Source organism: Ictalurus punctatus, chromosome 20 (assembly GCF_001660625.3).
Source record: "Ictalurus punctatus breed USDA103 chromosome 20, Coco_2.0, whole genome shotgun sequence".
NCBI classification, from domain to species: Eukaryota; Metazoa; Chordata; class Actinopteri; order Siluriformes; family Ictaluridae; genus Ictalurus; species Ictalurus punctatus.
This window is the reverse complement of record NC_030435.2, coordinates 16839103-16856527: the sequence shown is the minus strand read 5'-3', so window position 1 is coordinate 16856527 and position 17425 is coordinate 16839103. Positions and strand designations below refer to the sequence as shown.

The window sequence follows — 17425 nt, the reverse complement described above, 5'->3', positions numbered from 1 at the left end:
AAACGGGAAGAGCGCACTCGGACGGGGTCCAAAAACGGGAAGAGGGCACTCGGACGGGGTCCAAAAACGGGAAGAGGGCACTCGGACGGGGTCCAAAAACGGGAAGAGGGAACTCGGACGGGGTCCAAAAACGGGAAGAGGGCACTCGGACGGGGTCCAAAAACGGGAAGAGGGAACTCGGACGGGGTCCAAAAACGGGAAGAGGGCACTCGGACGGGGTCCAAAAACGGGAAGAGGGAACTCGGACGGGGTCCAAAAACGGGAAGACGGCACTCGGACGGGGTCCAAAAACGGGAAGAGGGAATTCACACAGGTCAAAATGGGAAATGTAAATTCTCCCACTGTGGGAATTCCCGCAGTGCATGAAAAATGTTTTGTTTCTTGAAATGTAATAGGAGGTTCTAGCTATGTTCAAAAGTATGTAAACCACGCTTTTCAGAAGGAGGGCTGGAAGGTTGGGTTCTGATGCTATTTAATGGTAACCCTGTGGTTGGGATTTATTATGGTTTAAAATAAAGTCTAAATAGTTTTCTGTTCCGTAGCAGTTAACTCATCATATAAATAATTCATTTATTATGGAAAAGTATAAGAAAAGTATTAGAGTATTAGCAGAGTTCCTCAATAACTGCTGGGGAAAACATGGGAAACTCCAGAGAGACAGTAATGTGAGCTCATCATCAAACTTCAAGAATTATGTGAAAAGTACCATGTACTGGAAGCCATTAAGCCAATTCCCATAACAGCCCGTCGGATTTTTGTAGTGTTTTCCCCCCTCCTTTTTCCCAACAGGATCACTGGTTCCTTAAAGTCAATGTGATAATAGTGAACATTTTTTCCCACAGAATATTCACAATAGCAAATATTTTATGGACACTGACACGACCGCCATTTAATTGATTGTGGAATAGGCCTACATTCGAAGAGGAAGTAAAGTTTGAACATGCAGACAGTTTATTAATATCTTTACCCATTCTTTTTAAGTAAAAACTGAAACTATCAGCTTTTAAACGTCTTTCCGCCATTTTGAATTGAAACTCGTGCCACCTGCGCCATCTTCTAATTGAGGTCAAAGAGAAAAAGTAGCGCCGATGTTCATCTCACTACCCTAATTGAACTAAGAATAGTATTCTTCCAGTGAAAATAGTACATTGTCTTATATATATATATATATATATTTTAAAATGGACTTTTAAAAAAATATCAGTACATATAATATGGAATAATGACCAAAACAAAGAATAAAAAACAGAAACTATAATTAATATATATAATGAACATTTTAAAATAAGTGTGATAAATGCGGTGCGGATTGATACCTTTTGGTGAAGAGGACAGTGCAAGGCAGCTGGTCGAAGGTTAATTGAGCTCTTTGTCAGGACTGGATTCTCGAGGTGTGGATGTGTAAGCGAAATATAATGTTTACTTTAATAGTTATATTTAGAAAGGTCTTCTCGTTTTTAAACTAATGCTAATTAATTAGTTTGTAGTAAGTAGCGTGCAAATGCCAGCCAGTTTTAGTCAGATAATTAGCCCATGCGCCTTAATCTAAATTATAAGAATCGAAGAAAAATTTTCTTCAAGTTTTGTACAGAAAAACAAGTATTAAAAGTGCTTTGAGTCAGGCAATAATATGAATTACGTTAAAAAAAATCCTTTTGGTCGTAAACGCCTAGCTTCATCGTTTTTTCGCCTCCATCATGATTAGCATAACGCTTTTTTTTGTATTAACACATACAAAATTGGACAATTTTTATTCAAACTTCTTGATGTATTCCCATGACGAGCTTAACTTTTCTTTATGCAAAAAAAACCTATTTAATCGATACTTCTTTATTTAAAAACAATGTTTTTATTAAGAAAAGGTGCTAGGCAATCAGGTGTGGAGCGCGTGCTTGGTCTGTGGTTCGTGTTTAGATGTTTAACCTATACATATATAGGTGTGTGTGTGTGTATGTGTGTATATATATAATATATATATATATATATATATATATATATATATATATATATATATATATATATATATATATATATATATATATATAGATATATATATATAGATATATAGATGTATTTTTTTTTTTTGTATTCAGTTATAGTTTTGGTGGATTTAAAAAAGGGTTGAATTAAGTAGACATGTCCGGACGTGCGCGATCCAGATCCCGTGGCAGAGCGCGCGGCCAAGAGATTGGAGCTCCAGGCGCGGTAAGGATGCACATTTTCCTTCGTTAAAACTTGTCTGTTTTTCTAACTACATTAACCCGCTCTGCAAGCAACAATTTGTATTTTCGCGAATCGCCTCTTTCAAGAGTTTGTTTTATACAAGAATGAAAGTTGTTACAGTAAAAGGAAAATATTCTAAATTAAACGGATCAATTCTCTATTTATCAATGACTAGATTTACTTAAAGCTTGTACATAAATACCAAGCCTGGCTGTCTCCTCAGCGAATGACCTTCACCCGAGGTTCGCGAAGTGTGGTTTAAAAGATGTATACATTTTTAAACAAAGCTAACCTCCTATTACATTTCAAGAAACAAAACATTTTCATGCACTGCGTTATTTCCCTTTTTTGCATACAATCCTTCTGACACAACGTTTTCATTTCCAGCAACCACCTCCGCCTCAGGAGGCAGCTCGACCTGCGCGGCTGCCGCCCTCTGAGGGAGAGCCCATAATAGGGAGGGGAAGACAGAAATCAGCCCCAGGGGCTGTGACAGCGGAAGGTAGCTTTAAATTACCACTGTATCTTGACAATATGTCCAGACATTTAGCTGTCCACAACTATCAGATTCTTTCCTGTTAAGATAATTGTTGTTGGGGGGGGGGGCAAAAAATCCTGGAATTGTAAAAAAAAAAAAAATAAATAAATTCAAATCTAGTGATATAAAACTCCTTTTATCCTCTTCTAAGTACTCTCAAGATGCAATACACTTGTCTCAGGGTTTCTCTCATCCCTGGAAACATTTCCTGTAATCATCTTTTGTCATCATGTCTAGTAGGGCTGGGTAACAATTGATTCTCCGATTTTAATCGATCTTCAGTTTAACAAAACGAGATAGATTCAGGAATCACAGAATCGTTTCTTAATGCACCTGCTTTACTTGAGAGGATGTGAATATTATCTGTAGTTCGTCTCTCGTCCTGAAGATGTCGCCATTTCATGTTTTGAATTTTGAAAACGGTTTTATTTCTGGTTGTTAACGAATTTCACTGTTACACATTCACAATTATTTTTTACAGTAGTGTGCAGTTTGTGCTTACCTTGTGTGCATTGTATGCACATTGATTTCTTGTTACAAAGTTTGTTGCTAAAAGTAATTGAACATAATTGTGTGGGGCCCTATTGTTAAAGTAAATGTGAATTTCAGTAATATAGTTAAGAGGGTTTCTGTTACCAGCATTTATATTAAAACTTGGATTCCATGTCTGCAAAACTAACATTTTAAATTAAATATCGATAACTAATCGATATGGAAACGAAACCATATAAAGAATCGAATCTCCAAATTGGTTGCAATACCCAGCCCTAATGTCTAGAGCCTCCTGTGTCTTATTTCATTTAGGCATCAAATCCAAGTCTCTTAGAGCGAAATCTAACCTAGTTGGTGTGAAGCGGAGTAACCGCATTGTTGCTGGTTAAAAACCCCTTGACTGACAGTGCAGTGTGTACAGGTTCACTGTCGTGCAAGATCCAGTTCTGAGTGCGCCACATCTCCAGACCTTCTTTTCTTGATGCTTTCCTGTAGACACCTTCAGTTTTATAACAGTATATATATATATATATATATATATATATATATATATATATATATATATATATATATTTTTTATTATTGTTATTTTTATTATTTTTTAAACAGTTCTGGGAATTTTTGGGTCCCCCCTCGTATACTTAAATGCTCCATAGATACTGCCACATCTGCACATGAGTTTTGGCCCTTTTGGTGAGCCAATAAGGGAGAAATGTTAGTAATATTTCCTCCTGAACCTGAGCACCTGGCTGGAACCTGACTGGAAATTGGACAAACCGTTGTTTTATGCACAAAAAGCACCGATATTTAAACTACAGTCTTAAGTGAATAAAATCTAAACATATAGTTTTACTTATGTTTACTGTTTTAATTTAACATTACAGATCTTGTTGCACTACATTGCGAGTGAGCGGCAGCGTGGCCTCGTTATAAACAGATTGCTCCAGTTATAATAAATGACAGAATTTACACTGCAAGCATGCAAATATATAATGACAAACTTTAAGTAAGCTGAATTTATTAAGCAACTCGCACCAGTTTCCCCAACACAACTTTGGTCTGCGCTCTCCAATGCGTGTTTTCGAAACCGGAGTAACGCAACGAGCAAACGTGACCTGTGCAGACCAACTAAACGATACTGAGCTTCGTTGACAGCGATTTTGTGAATTGATTATCGATTAGTTGTTGCGGCTCTAATTTCAAATTAGAATAATCACCCTTGTTTTGCAACGTTATGCAGCTTGTGATATAGTCTTCTGAAATCTAAGGCCATGTAGCTGATTTAATAAAAGCTATTCATGACAGTAGTAAGGCATACAGATGTCTTATTTGTCCTATTGTTTCTCCAGCCGTTCTCCAGATTTCCGCAGGTTTCCAGCAAGTGAAGCTCGGTGAGAGAGGAGGACGCAGGCGGGACTTCCATGATTCTGGAGTCAACACTCGGCAACTGATGGAACATGTCAAGGAGTCCAAGACGGGTCAGTGCTGATTTTCATTTTGTATTTTAATCCTTTAATTGCGTTGGATAATTATGTAGACGTAGTTTTTTTTAAATAAGTGTGTTTATTCAAATGCTATTTTGTTCTTAAATGATCGTAAAAAGCAAGAGTTTATAAGCAAATATGAGCGCCCTAGTTACTTCAGACACTGTCATTTGTACAGCGTTAAATTGAAAAGTATATTTGAGTGATGTATTTGCAAATGCAAACTTTGCTGCTGTAACACTTTTCTGTTGCTCTATGATTTGTGGTGGGCTTAATTTATTATTTATTTATTTATTTATTTTTCATTTACTTTATTTTTTTTTTAGGATTGTCTGGATCACCCATTGAGCTCAGGGCCAACTATGTGCGCCTGCTGTCTCGGCCCCAGTGGGTTCTGTATCAGTACCATGTGGACTTTAAACCTCATATGGAGTCTCGGCGCTTGCGCTTTGCGCTGCTCTATAATCACGAGGAACTCCTGGGCAAAGCGAAGACCTTCGATGGAAGCATTCTCTTCCTGCCTCATCGTCTTTCTAACACTGTAAATGGTTACATGCAAACAAATGAATACTCCCATATTTTATTAATGTATATTTTGTCTATTTTTTTCCATCAACAATTTCAATGTTTTCATGTACTGGAAAATAATAGAAAAGGCTGTTTACTCCAAACTCTTGAGCTAAAGGTAGTTAGATTCTCTTAACTGATGTGAAACAGCATTTGTCTATAACATTATAGACAAATTTTAGGTCAAAGGGATTTTTGCTGTTTTTGGTACAGGGAAACATGTTCATTACTGTCCATTGTAATCATAAATACACATGTCAAGCGGGTAGAGAAAATGCTGTGGCGTTACTTTCAGGGCTCTCTACTTGTTTAGAGAGCTAATGGTACTAGTGTTTCTCTAGGAGACGGTGCTGTGGTCTGAGAGCAAGAAGGGAGAGAAAGTCCAGATCACTGTCACGCTGACCAACGAACTGCCTCCATCCTCACCCGTGTGCCTGCAGTTCTACAACATTATCTTCAAGAGGTATGAGGAGAGAATTCTATTGAGCAGTAAATTTCGCTGATTATTTCCTTCGTCCCAGTTGTTCAACTTCAGTTGTTTTCAGGATTCTGAAGATTCTAAACATGCAGCAGATCGGCCGTCACTATTACAACCCCGAGGACCCCCTGAACATCCCTCAGCACAGGTACTTGCTCTTTGTGTGTGTGTGTGTGTGTACAGGAGCTCCACTCCTGCAGGTTTAACACGGGTGTACAATGGGCATTGTTGCACACGAATAAGTAGTTGTTGCAGAATAACATTGTGGCAAAACTGATATATATATATATATATATATATATATATATATATATATATATATATATATATATATATATATATATATATATATATATATATATATATTTTTAAACGAGTGTATGTGGGCTTATGAAGCATTTGACCTGTATTGTTTTTTTTCTTTGCAGGTTGACCATCTGGCCTGGCTTTGTGACCAGCATCCTGCAGTATGAGTCCAGCATCATGCTGTGTCTTGATGTGAGCCATAAGGTTTTGCGCAGCGAGACTGTTCTTGACTTCATGGGCAATCTGAGACATCAGTGTGGAGACCAGCGCTTTGTGGACATCTGCACCAAGGAGCTGGTCGGCGTCATTGTTCTCACCAAGTAATAGCCCACACCAACGCACACGCTGTCAACACTATTTAAAAGAGAGAAAAAAATTTAAATGAGGTAGATCTACTAGAAGGAGTTATGTAGAAGTAGGAATATGTTCTGTAATCGGTGCTCATTTCTGTGGTTAGCTAACACAATTGAAATGGATGAGATGATATTCATAATTAATCACAATGCACATTTTGGTATTTCAGAAATAATTCTGACCAATTACTTACAATTAGCTGATTACAGGTGTTATTGTTGCACCAAGCTTTTATTATTTTTCCACTGTATTTTAGTGTTAAATAACGTGCTGTGGTGCTTGAACGCCATTAGCAAACCTACATGTGCTTGCCTATATATTTGATCATTAAATGGTTAAATGTTTGATATGCTGATTTTATTTCTACGCTTTAATAAATATTTGCAAGGTACAACAACAAGACGTACAGGATCGATGACATTGCTTGGGACCAAACTCCCAACAACACCTTTACGAGAGGAGACACTGATATAAGTTTCAATGAGTACTTCAGTTCGGTAGGCGAGTTCTAAAAGATGCTCAAGGTTCCCAGATGTACAGCTGAGCCTCATTTCACTGTTGACTTTGTTTCTGTCTTAATTTCTTTGTGGGATATAATATATATTTTTTTAGAGATACGATCTGCAGATCACTGATAGGAACCAGGTTCTGCTGGTAAGTCACATTAGGAGGTTGGGTCCTGCAGGGGCTCCTCCACCAGGACCTGTCTTACTCATCCCGGAGTTCTGCTACCTCACAGGTCAGTCTGAGGGGCGGGAGAAACACAGCGCTTAATCATTGTCTGCTTCTTAGAGCGTTAATTGTTGTAACTTGCTCAGGTCTGACTGATAAGATGCGCAATGACTTTAACATCATGAGGGACCTTTCCACTCACACCAGACTGACCCCAGAACAGCGGGAGAACCGCCTCAACAGATTCATCAACAGCATGAACAGGTACTGGATAAAAGCGACTGCATTATTTATTCAATTCTGTTTTTGTCTGTATAGCGTGTTTTACAGCGGGCGTTGTCACAAAGCAGCTTTACAGAAACTTATAAATTCCGGATATAAATTTTTTACATTTAGAAATTCATCCTTAACGTGCAAGCCAGAGAAATTTTTACAAAATAAACATTTGTAGTGTGCATATATGCATATGTTTTCTGATTACATAATTATGTTTAATGGTAGATCTACACTACCGGTCAAAAGTTTGGAGACACTCGACTGAAATGTTTCTCATGATCTTAAAAGCCTTTTGATCTGAAGGTGTATGATTAAATGTTTGAAATTAACATTCATTTTTTTCATTAGAAAAGTAATGTTTACAAAAAAGTAGTGTTTTAAACGGATGACTCATAGCGAAATTTTCCGAAAAGCAGCTGATGATTGTCCGGCGTAGGTGGTAACTCCTTTAATACAGTTTAAAAAGCTTCTCTGGGAGATTTCTCAAGAAATCGGTCGAGAAAATGCCAAGAATTCATTTCTGGAAATTATAGGCAAAAAGGTGTCTCTTTTGAAGATGCTAAAATATGAAATTATTTTGGATTGTTCATACAACATAATTCCCCTAGTTCCATTTGAGTTATTACAGGGTTTTGATGTCTTTTTATTCTCAAATGTAGAGAGGAAAAAAAAGTGTCTAAACTTTTGACCCGTAGTGTACGTTCAACTTGTTCGAGAAATAAAACGCATGCATTTGTAAGCTAACACAAAGCACACAAGCCTGCACGATAATGTGCATGTGGCCCATACAGTGTCCTCAACTTAAAAAAAAAAAAATAAAAAATAAAAAAAAAAAAAATTGCCTCGCCCTGGCTGACAGCCACCCAAATGAGGTCCGATGGTTTGCGGTTGCGCCACGACGTTGTACCAATTTACACTGCTGAATTTTTCAGTGAATCTCTTCCAGGAATGCCAGTGCTCAGACTACGCTCAGCACATGGGGTCTAAGCTTTGAGAACAAGCTGCTGAAGCTGACTGGAAGAGTTCTTCCTGCTGAGAGGATCCAACAGGGAGCCAGAGCAGTAAGAGGGACCCCAGAACACACGGAGAGAACTGTACGTGACGCGTGACGCACTGTTGCTGAGTCGAGTTTATTTTTGTGTGTGTATACAGTACGAGTACAACCCGTGGGTCGCGGATTGGTCTAAAGAGATGCGAGGTCTTCCTCTGATGACCAGCATGCCTCTGGAGAACTGGCTGCTGTTCTATACGCGCCGTAACGCTGATGTCGCTCACTCACTGCTGCAGACCCTCAACAAAGTGTCGGGGCCCATGGGCATACGCCTTCAGAGGCCGGGAATGTGAGCCAACACACTTGACCAGTGTTTAGAAAGAAATTGTAGCCTGTGCCATTACTGCGTCCTGGGCTCCTATTTAAATTTCACTCCTCATGAGCTTCATGAAAGGGATGGTAGTGTGTAGCACTGTTGATTTCAAATTATTAAAGCGTTCCTCGTCAATTAGGTAGTGCAGAACTTTGCTCTAATATTGTCCATATTCAGCTGCAGTTGATCAGTTAGGCACAAATGTTTCAATGGTCTTGGCAAATGAAGAGCTACTCGACAGTTTTCCTTTCATTCATAGCGGAAGGCAGTGGTTACTGTGTGTAGTGTTTTATTTGAACCAGAGTGATGTTGTGCAAGGATCATATCTTAATTGCAGCGTTCACACTGTTTATTTCCCCCACTTAATTTTTTTCCCCTCTATGCAGGGTCGAGTACGATGATCGGCAGGAGGCTCTGCTGAGAGCTCTGCAGCAGAACGTGGGGCAACAAGTTCAGATGGTGGGTCTCACACACTGGGTAGAATCAAGTGTGCCAATGTAGTTTATGATTCATATTACTATGCTGAAAATGTTCATGTTAGCATCTGTACTTTTTAGGGGTTAAGGTATAGAAAATGTATCATTGCTTAGAAAAACCATACATGTATCTAGTAATGTGACTAACATTATATTCATTATTTGAATGAATAATACACTCGCTGTCCATTTTATTAGGAACACCCTCATACTCATAGTTATTTCAATCATGGGGCAGCAGCATGATGCATAAAAAGAACTTGAGTGAAGTCAAGCATCACAATGGGTGGAAATTGTGATCTGTGACTTTTACTGTGGCATGGTTGTTTGTATCAGATGGGCTGGTTTGAGTATGTCAGAAATTGCTGATCTCTTGGGCTTTTCACACAGAACAGTTTGTAGAGTTTGCTAAGAATGGTGCAAAAAACATTGAGTGAGCAACAGTTGTGGATGGAAACGGCTTATTTCTGAAATACTCAAACCAGCCCATTTGGTACCAATGTCATGGTTGTTTGATATACACATTAACTGAAGCTCTTGACCTGTACCCGCATGATTTTATACATTGTGCTGCTGGCATATGATTGGTTGATTAGATAACTGCTTGAATGTGATATGAAATATATGATTGAAAGGACTTTGATTTGAAAAAAGGGAGGGGGAAACCCCCCCCCACACACACACATTACTATGGGTAGATAATATATAGCACTGATCCAGGACCTGATAGCTGATCCACCTTTTTTAAGCTGCTATCAGAGAAAACTTGTATCAAATCATATAACTGATGCATGTAAAAGAGACTTTACTGTTCTTTCGCTAGGATTGAATTTATTATATTCATACTTTATGTACCGGTTTATTTGTATGAAAGTTTAATGGTAAACTGAGTGCTAAAGTTAAAATAATGAGTGTTGTAGATATTAATAAACAATATCTGATGGGTATCGGCTGATACTCAAGGTTTTGATTAAGGAAAATAAAAGCTACCGTAATTTCTGGACTATTGAGCGCACCTGAATATAAGCCGCACCCACTGAATTTAAAAAAAAAAAAAATTATTTTGAACATAAATAAGCCGCACGTCTATAAGCCGCGGATGCCTACCGGTAACGTCACATTGAAACAAATTAACTTTACACAAGCTTTAACGAAACACGGCTTGTAACAAAAATAAATAGGCTTTAACAAAACAAATAGGCTTTAATTAAAAAATTAGCAGTAAACAGTACCCTACCAAGAAAGTCATTGGTCACTATCTTCCTCCTCTTGTGCACTGAAACCACTGAAGTCATCTCCTTCGGTGTCGGCGTTGAATAGCCTCAGAATTGCTTCATCCGATATCGGATCGTTTTCATTGTCGCTCTTGTCACTTTCATCCGGAGGCAAATTCTCCGCTGAGCTCATGTTGCCCTCTTCAGCACGCAGCAGTCCAGCCTTTCGAAACCCGTTGATGATAGTGGACTTTTTTGACAATGCTCCACGCTGTCAGGACCCACTGGCAGACTTGACCATAAGTTGCTCTTCGCATGCGGCCCGTTTTAGTGAAGGATTTCTCCCCACTTGTCATCCAAGCCTCCCACTGAACACGGAGCACCACTTTTAAATGCACGATTCACACTGATGTCGAGTGGCTGCAAATACTTTGTGCCCCCAGGAATCACAGCTGGAATTGAGTTTGTCCTCTTGATGGCTTCTTTCACCGAATCTGTTATGTGGGCCCTCATGCTGTCCAAAACGAGCAATGCCTTGTTTCTGTGAAAGAACCCTCCCGGTCGCTTGCCGTAACACTCCGTATGCCATTCATGCATTAGGCTTTCCGTCATCCATCCTTTCTTGTTGACTTTCACAACAATTCCTCTCGGAAATGTTTCTTTTGGCATGGTCATGCGTTTAAAAATCACCATCGGTGGAAGCTTTTCTCCCGATGCCGTGCAGGTCAGAACACGGGTGAAGTGCGTTTTATTTATTTATTTTTTTTAATTTTTTATTTTTTCCCCCATGCCCAGTTGTTTTCAGCGTGACTGATTATTTGCCTTTCCTGTTGACAGTCTGAGTGAGAGGCAGGTCAAACGTCAGAGGAACCTCCTCCATATTTATGATGTCGTGCGGGCCAATGGAATGCTCCGCTTTCTTTGCATCAGTGAATTTGCGGAAGTTTGAAACTTTTCCCTCGTAATCAATAGGGAGCTGCTGACACAGACTCGTCCGTACCCTGATGAACAGGCCTTTACGTCTCATAAATCTGAGGCACCACGATGGTCCACCTCTAAAATCCTCAAACTTCATTGCGGTGGCGATTGTTTTGGCTTTCAGTCGGATCTGCACAGTTAACACCTCAGCCGTCTGCTCTGTGTGTTTGACCCAGTCTTCGAGCTCATTTTCTAGTTCGGGCCATCTGCTTTTCTTCCCTCTGAAAGCTTTAGTTGTCTTTTTGCACTGAGTCAATTCCTCACGCTGCTGTTTCCAATGTCTTATCATCGACTCATTAAGACCAAGCTCGCGTGCAGCAGCTCTATTTCCTTTTCCAACAGCCAGATCAATCGCCTTCAACTTGAAAGTTGCATCATGTGCATTTCTCCGTGTCTTTGCCATGATGAGGGTGACAAAATGACGACCGTAATCAGAATGATGAAGTTTGAGCGCGCTCGAAACAGTAAACTAAAAAGTTGTTTGACCTTAACCTGTTCGGCAATTTCATTGGTCTAAAGCTTCATGCCGCCAAAAAACTGAGCACGTCACAGAATCTTTTTTTTTTTTTTTTTTGCACCGTTTTTTGGCGGCATGAATGAAGCTTGTGAAAGCGGGAAAAATCCATAAATTAGCCGCGTCATTGTTTAAGCCGCGAGGTTCAAAGCATGGGAAAAAAGTTGCGGCTTTTTACGGTAGTATCATGACATTTCTAGTAAATAAGTCAAATGAAACTGCTGTTTGTTTAAAAAAAAAAAAAAAAAAACTTGAATGTTTAAGGATATTGCTGTTTGTTTTTCTTTGTTAAAGTCGTTTCAGCTTTTGTGATGTGACAAGTAGTGTAGTGCAACTGCTGCTGTGTGATTTCTGTCACAGTATACACTTTATGGGTCTAAGCATATGGCATAGAAATATTATGATTAACAGCCTTAGTCTACAGATTACCATTACTTTTTCTCACACACTCACTTTAAATCATGTGTGTAAGGTGGTTGTGATCCTGTCAACCAACCGTAAGGATAAATACGATTGTGTGAAGAAGTACCTGTGTGTGGACTGTCCCACTCCAAGCCAGTGTGTGGTGGCTCGTACCCTCAGCAGACCTCAGACCCTCATGACCATAGCCACAAAGATCGCCTTGCAGATGAATTGCAAGATGGGAGGAGAGCTGTGGAGCGTCGAGATCCCGGTACGGTTCTGTTGTGTTCTTCAAGCACTGGGCGTTTTTCAAGTAACTGAAATCTAGCCGGCATTGTGATTTCAACTAGAGCCAAAATCATCACTTAAAAGCATATCTGATCTTGTAACTGATCAACAGTGGCACCTCCCAACCTTGATGTTATTCTATTAAACATTGTTTTAGTGACTTCTCGTGCTCTTTCAGTTGAAGCACCTGATGATTGTTGGTATTGACTGCTACCACGACACTGCCGCAGGAAAGAGATCCATCGGTGCACTGGTGGCCAGCCTCAACCAGAGCATGTCCAGGTACTTAAAGCATGATGTGTGGACACTGTAAACAACTTTTAAGAAGGGTCGTATTTAATTAACTAGACTTTTAGATTTGAACTTTCCACCAGTTTTCAGAAGAGAGGACTATCCTTTGTGGTTTATTGTAACTTTAGGAGAGAGGAAAAGGACAATATCTATTCTTTTAATGAATAACATGTTTAATTGTTCCCAAATTGCTGTGGTATAAGGAATAAAAAGCATCAGGAAGACGTGTTGCGTCACATTACATCATCCTGCCGTTCATTGATAATCTTTCTACATATAGCAGCATGCTCATGGTTTATTTATTTATATATTTTTTAATCCCTTGTATTATCTGCATATTGTTACCACTACAAATGATCAATGAAGGTTATGAATCGAACCAGAGTTTTTCAGCTCGGTGGTGGGAAATTTCAGAGAATTCTCACACTACTTCCTGCATTTCAGGTTTCTTTACTCAGGCCTGAGCTGGTTCACTGTTAATCTCACACACTGTTCTCTGTATTTCTATTTACTTCAAGTTGAAGGCCAGAGCCACCCCCCCCCCCCCCCCCCCCCCCCTTTTTTTTTTGTCTGGAATCCTCTGAAATTTAGTTTTCCTCGCTGCTACAGCCACCTTCATCGTACTCATAAAGTGTTTGGGCCATGCTTTCTAATGCTATGTGCCACTGCTCTGTAACGATGACAAAGTACCGTCCTTCTCTCAGGTGGTTTTCAAAGTGTGTTCTGCAGAGCCGTGGTCAAGAGATCATCGATGGACTCAAAGTGGCTCTGCAGGGTACGTAATAAACTCTGCGAGGGACATCATGCTCATAAATGACCTCGTTACACTGCAGTCTCTTTTGAATTCCAACTTTACACTCAGGATTAAATACTGACACTGCAGTCTGACAGAACATGGTAGAAAAAGTGAGCAATTTTAGAATTGTCGTTTCAGTTAAGAAGCGCATTGACATCCCTTTTTGTTTTGATTTCTTTTCCTCAGCTGCTCTGAAGGCCTACTTCAGATTCAACAAATGTTTGCCATCACGCATCATTGTGTACCGAGACGGCGTGGGCGACGGCATGCTGCTGAGCGTAGTTGACTACGAAGTGCCTCAGATCATGCAGTCCATCAAGGCCATGGGCGCAGATTACACGTGAGACTCGACACATCTCGGTAACAGACTTGACGCACACTCTTTGGGTGTTCTCTCAGCTGTCAGTGTTTCTGTGTACAGGCCCAAACTGACCATGTTGGTGGTGAAGAAACGCATCTCTTCCAGATTCTTCGCTCTCCTCGACGCCAGACTGAGCAACCCTCCTCCCGGGACAGTCATCGACGCCGAAGTCACGCGACCCGAGTGGTGTGTTGAGGCATAGTTAATCGATCTCTTTCTCTGGCGGTCTTTCTGATAGCAGCTTCAGGTGGCATTTGGTGTTTTGTTAAACGCTGACTGCTTGATTTGTCAGGTACGACTTCTTCATCGTGAGTCACACAGTGCGCTTTGGCAGCGTGGCCCCCACTCACTACAACGTGGTGTACGACAGCAGTGGCCTCAAACCAGACCACATGCAGAGACTCACCTACAAACTCTGCCACATGTATTACAACTGGCAGGTAAAAGCTACACACACACACTTGTGTTCATACAAGCCCGCTTTCTACACAACCCCAGATCATGCTGATGTAAGGATTGAGGATGTGGTCACTTTCTTTAATCACACGTTTGTCATTAGAGAATCTGCATTGTGTGATTTAAAAACAGAGAACACGCATTAATTCGTTAGAGAATTTGGCCACGATTTTATAAGGATTGTTTCGTACAGTGTGACGATTAGTAATCTTATCTAAATAGCTTAATAAGCAGCACTCTGATTAATTTAAAACCGTGTAATTGCAGGGTTAAAGATTAGCTGTAACTACTTGCTTTGAAGGTATTTCTGGCATGAGTTTTCTGCTAGTTGTCATGGTTCTGCCTGGTTTGTCATCTTTACACGTGCACGTAGTGAGCTTTCTATGTGGGTAAACGTCATGTATTTTGAAACTTCCGTATTTTTGATAATAGTTTACAAAACTATTTGTTTCTCTTTCTCTCTTCCCAACCCCCGACCCTCATGAAGGGGATTGTGCCAGTTCCTGCGCCCTGTCAGTACGCCCACAAACTGGCTTTCCTGATTGGTCAGAGCATCCACAGAGAGCCCAACATCAACCTGGATGAGTTGCTCTATTATCTGTGAAAGGACACGCGTCACCGTCTGGCAACTTGTCAGTGACTCAGCAACTTGTGTTGATTATTAATGTTAATGTGTTGATTGATGTTTCTAGTTTTGGGACACTTGCATCCAATCAAGCATGTCAGCCCCCCCCCCCCATTTAGAAACATAAAAATTGAGAAATAGCTGTTTAGTTTTTCTTTTTGTAAAATGCAATGTAATTTGTCAAGCGTTAGGTTTTATTTCACCTGTTAATTTTGTTCTTTGGTTAACTGTTTAAGTTCAATAAATATGGCAAAATATTTATGGTTAAGGATGGTTATAAATATGGTTAAATAAATATTGCTTGTAGAGCGTGTACAGCATTTCCTCACGTACCAATTTTTCACAGTGCCAGATTAGTTATCTAGGATTCTTTTTAACATTGCTCTAACTAGTTCAAGTCGGATTTGTGCATAAACAGAACGGGTTTCTGAGCACTCTAAAACCCCTAACATTTATGAAGTATACAATACCATTTGGTTTTTGTATCTTTTTTACATTTACACTGAATGAAGAACAAGTAGTAGTACCTTATGGACCATAAAAGTGCACTGAGTGGAGACATTCAGACAATAGGTGGGCAAACCACTTTTATTTGATGATGCACAACAAACACATTAAAGGGAATCAACATGCCAAGATGCTTTCTAAAACTTAGAAGGCCCAATTTGGACATTTTCACTTAGGGGTGTACTCACTTTTATTGCCAGTGGTTTAGACATTAATGGCTATGTGTTATTTTGAGGGGACAGCAAATTTATACTGTTACACAAGCTGTACACTCACTACATTGTAGCAAAGTGTCATTTCTTCAGTGTTGTCACATGAAAAGATATAATCAAATATTTACAAAAATGTGAGGGGTGTACTCTCTTTTGTGAGATACTGTATATTGTTCTGTGCAATATATATTTTTTGTAAACTCAACTGCATTTAAATCTTTCAACGGAGTACTGGCCCTGTAATTCAGCACGGGCAAAAAAAAAAGTAATTTAGACTCTACGCCGAAACTCCCGCTTCGCTGCTGCAGGGTCTGGTCTAAAATTTTAGCAGTGCAGAGATTATAAATTGCAGTTTTATCGTCATTCCACACAAGAGACATCATCCTTACATACAGCATGAAATCGATGTGTTTCCTTTCAAAGGGAACTTCGACGTTGCATTTAGCGTAACAGTATGGGAGTGCCCTAGAGCGCGTGACCGGTATCTGAAGCTTGTGTAAAATCATGCCTCTAATTATAGGCCTGTCATGATCAGGTGATGTGGCAATTAAGCGCGTGAACCATGCTGCCAGCCTTATTCTCTTCAGCGACACTGCATGTCTGTTGTTTGTGTGACAAAAAATGCTTCATTTCTACTCTATATATTCTCAAAATCTCTAAACTTTTCTATCCCTTTTTTAGAAAAAAGAAAAGAGAGGGAAATAATGAGCGAGAAAGATTTCAGAAAGTGTGTTATGCCTTGCTCCCATAGAGCATGCTACAGCAGCCCTCGAGGGGTCTAACTGTCAGCATTGTGAACATTTCACGATTAGGCAACTATGCTCTTGGCTCGCTCTCTTCTCGTCCGAAGGGAGTTGGGTTTCTCCTGTTAAATCTTCAGGCCTGTTTGGCGGCGCGGTTAATGCCATCGCCGACAGGTTTCGCAAGGCAAAACAGTAAACGGCGCCGTTTGGCCAGTTCCTTCCCCGTCGTCTCGCTAGTGGCTGGGAGGCGCAGAAGGCGAGTGTGGTGGCCCGCCTCCCCCTGCAGAAAGCCAGGGGGACCAGGCGGCCACAGCCACAGCCTGCTAAGAGGTCTGATCTAAGAATGATCATAAAAGCAAAGCAGGCTAGGAATGAATGGTCCTGATTGGCCACGGAGGGACGTATCAGGGAACGTGAGGTTGTTAGGGCAGTTAGCCCCCAGTGCTACTGCAGGGCCTGCCCTGGCCAAGGCCATCCCACGTTTTCAGCCTGAACACATACCGATTTGGGGTTCTTCCCTTCGGGCTAGCTATATCCCTTCGCACCTTCACAAAGTGCATGGATGCTGCTCTGACTCCTTTGCGACTCCAGAGCATCCGTGTACTGAACTACCTGGGCGACTGGTTAATTCCAGCACAATCCAGGGAACAGGCGGTTCAACATCGAGATGATGTTCTCGTCCACATGAGGAGCTTGGGGCTCAGGTTGAACCTCAAGAAAAGTAAGAAAAAATGCTTTCTCCAGTGCAGAGGACAGCTTTTCTGGGTGTTGTATGGGATTCTATTACGATGAGGGCGTTTCTATCCCC

At 40.4% G+C, this 17425-nt stretch overlaps 1 protein-coding gene across 2 annotated transcripts; it reads left to right on the top strand.

Annotated features, from left to right (window-relative positions):
• The first annotated feature begins 1293 nt into the window (after positions 1–1293).
• Positions 1294–15466, top strand: LOC108280521 (piwi-like RNA-mediated gene silencing 1). 2 transcript variants are annotated; one of them, XM_017495571.3, is made up of 21 exons: positions 1294–1401; positions 2094–2205; positions 2611–2725; positions 4603–4731; positions 5064–5278; positions 5646–5767; positions 5850–5930; positions 6211–6408; positions 6831–6939; positions 7055–7181; positions 7261–7378; positions 8337–8451; positions 8543–8730; positions 9141–9213; positions 12409–12609; positions 12805–12908; positions 13622–13692; positions 13900–14053; positions 14135–14260; positions 14367–14514; positions 15018–15466. In XM_017495571.3, the coding sequence occupies exons 2-21, from the start codon at positions 2137–2139 to the stop codon at positions 15132–15134; spliced, it is 2580 nt and encodes an 859-aa protein (XP_017351060.1). In that variant the 5' UTR covers positions 1294–1401; positions 2094–2136; the 3' UTR covers positions 15135–15466. The 2 variants fall into 2 exon arrangements, with proteins under 2 accessions (XP_017351060.1, XP_017351061.1); XM_017495572.3 differs by having other exon boundaries at positions 1298–1391.
• Positions 15467–17425: the final 1959 nt, after the last annotated feature.

Coding starts and splice junctions, on each gene's coding strand:
- LOC108280521 (XM_017495571.3), top strand. CDS start 2,137: ATGTCCGGACGTGCGCGATCCAGATCCCGTGGCAGAGCGCGCGGCCAA. Junction 7,379..8,336: donor TTCATCAACAGCATGAACAG/GTACTGGATAAA, acceptor AATCTCTTCCAG/GAATGCCAGTGCTCAGACTA. Junction 12,610..12,804: donor TGTGGAGCGTCGAGATCCCG/GTACGGTTCTGT, acceptor GTGCTCTTTCAG/TTGAAGCACCTGATGATTGT.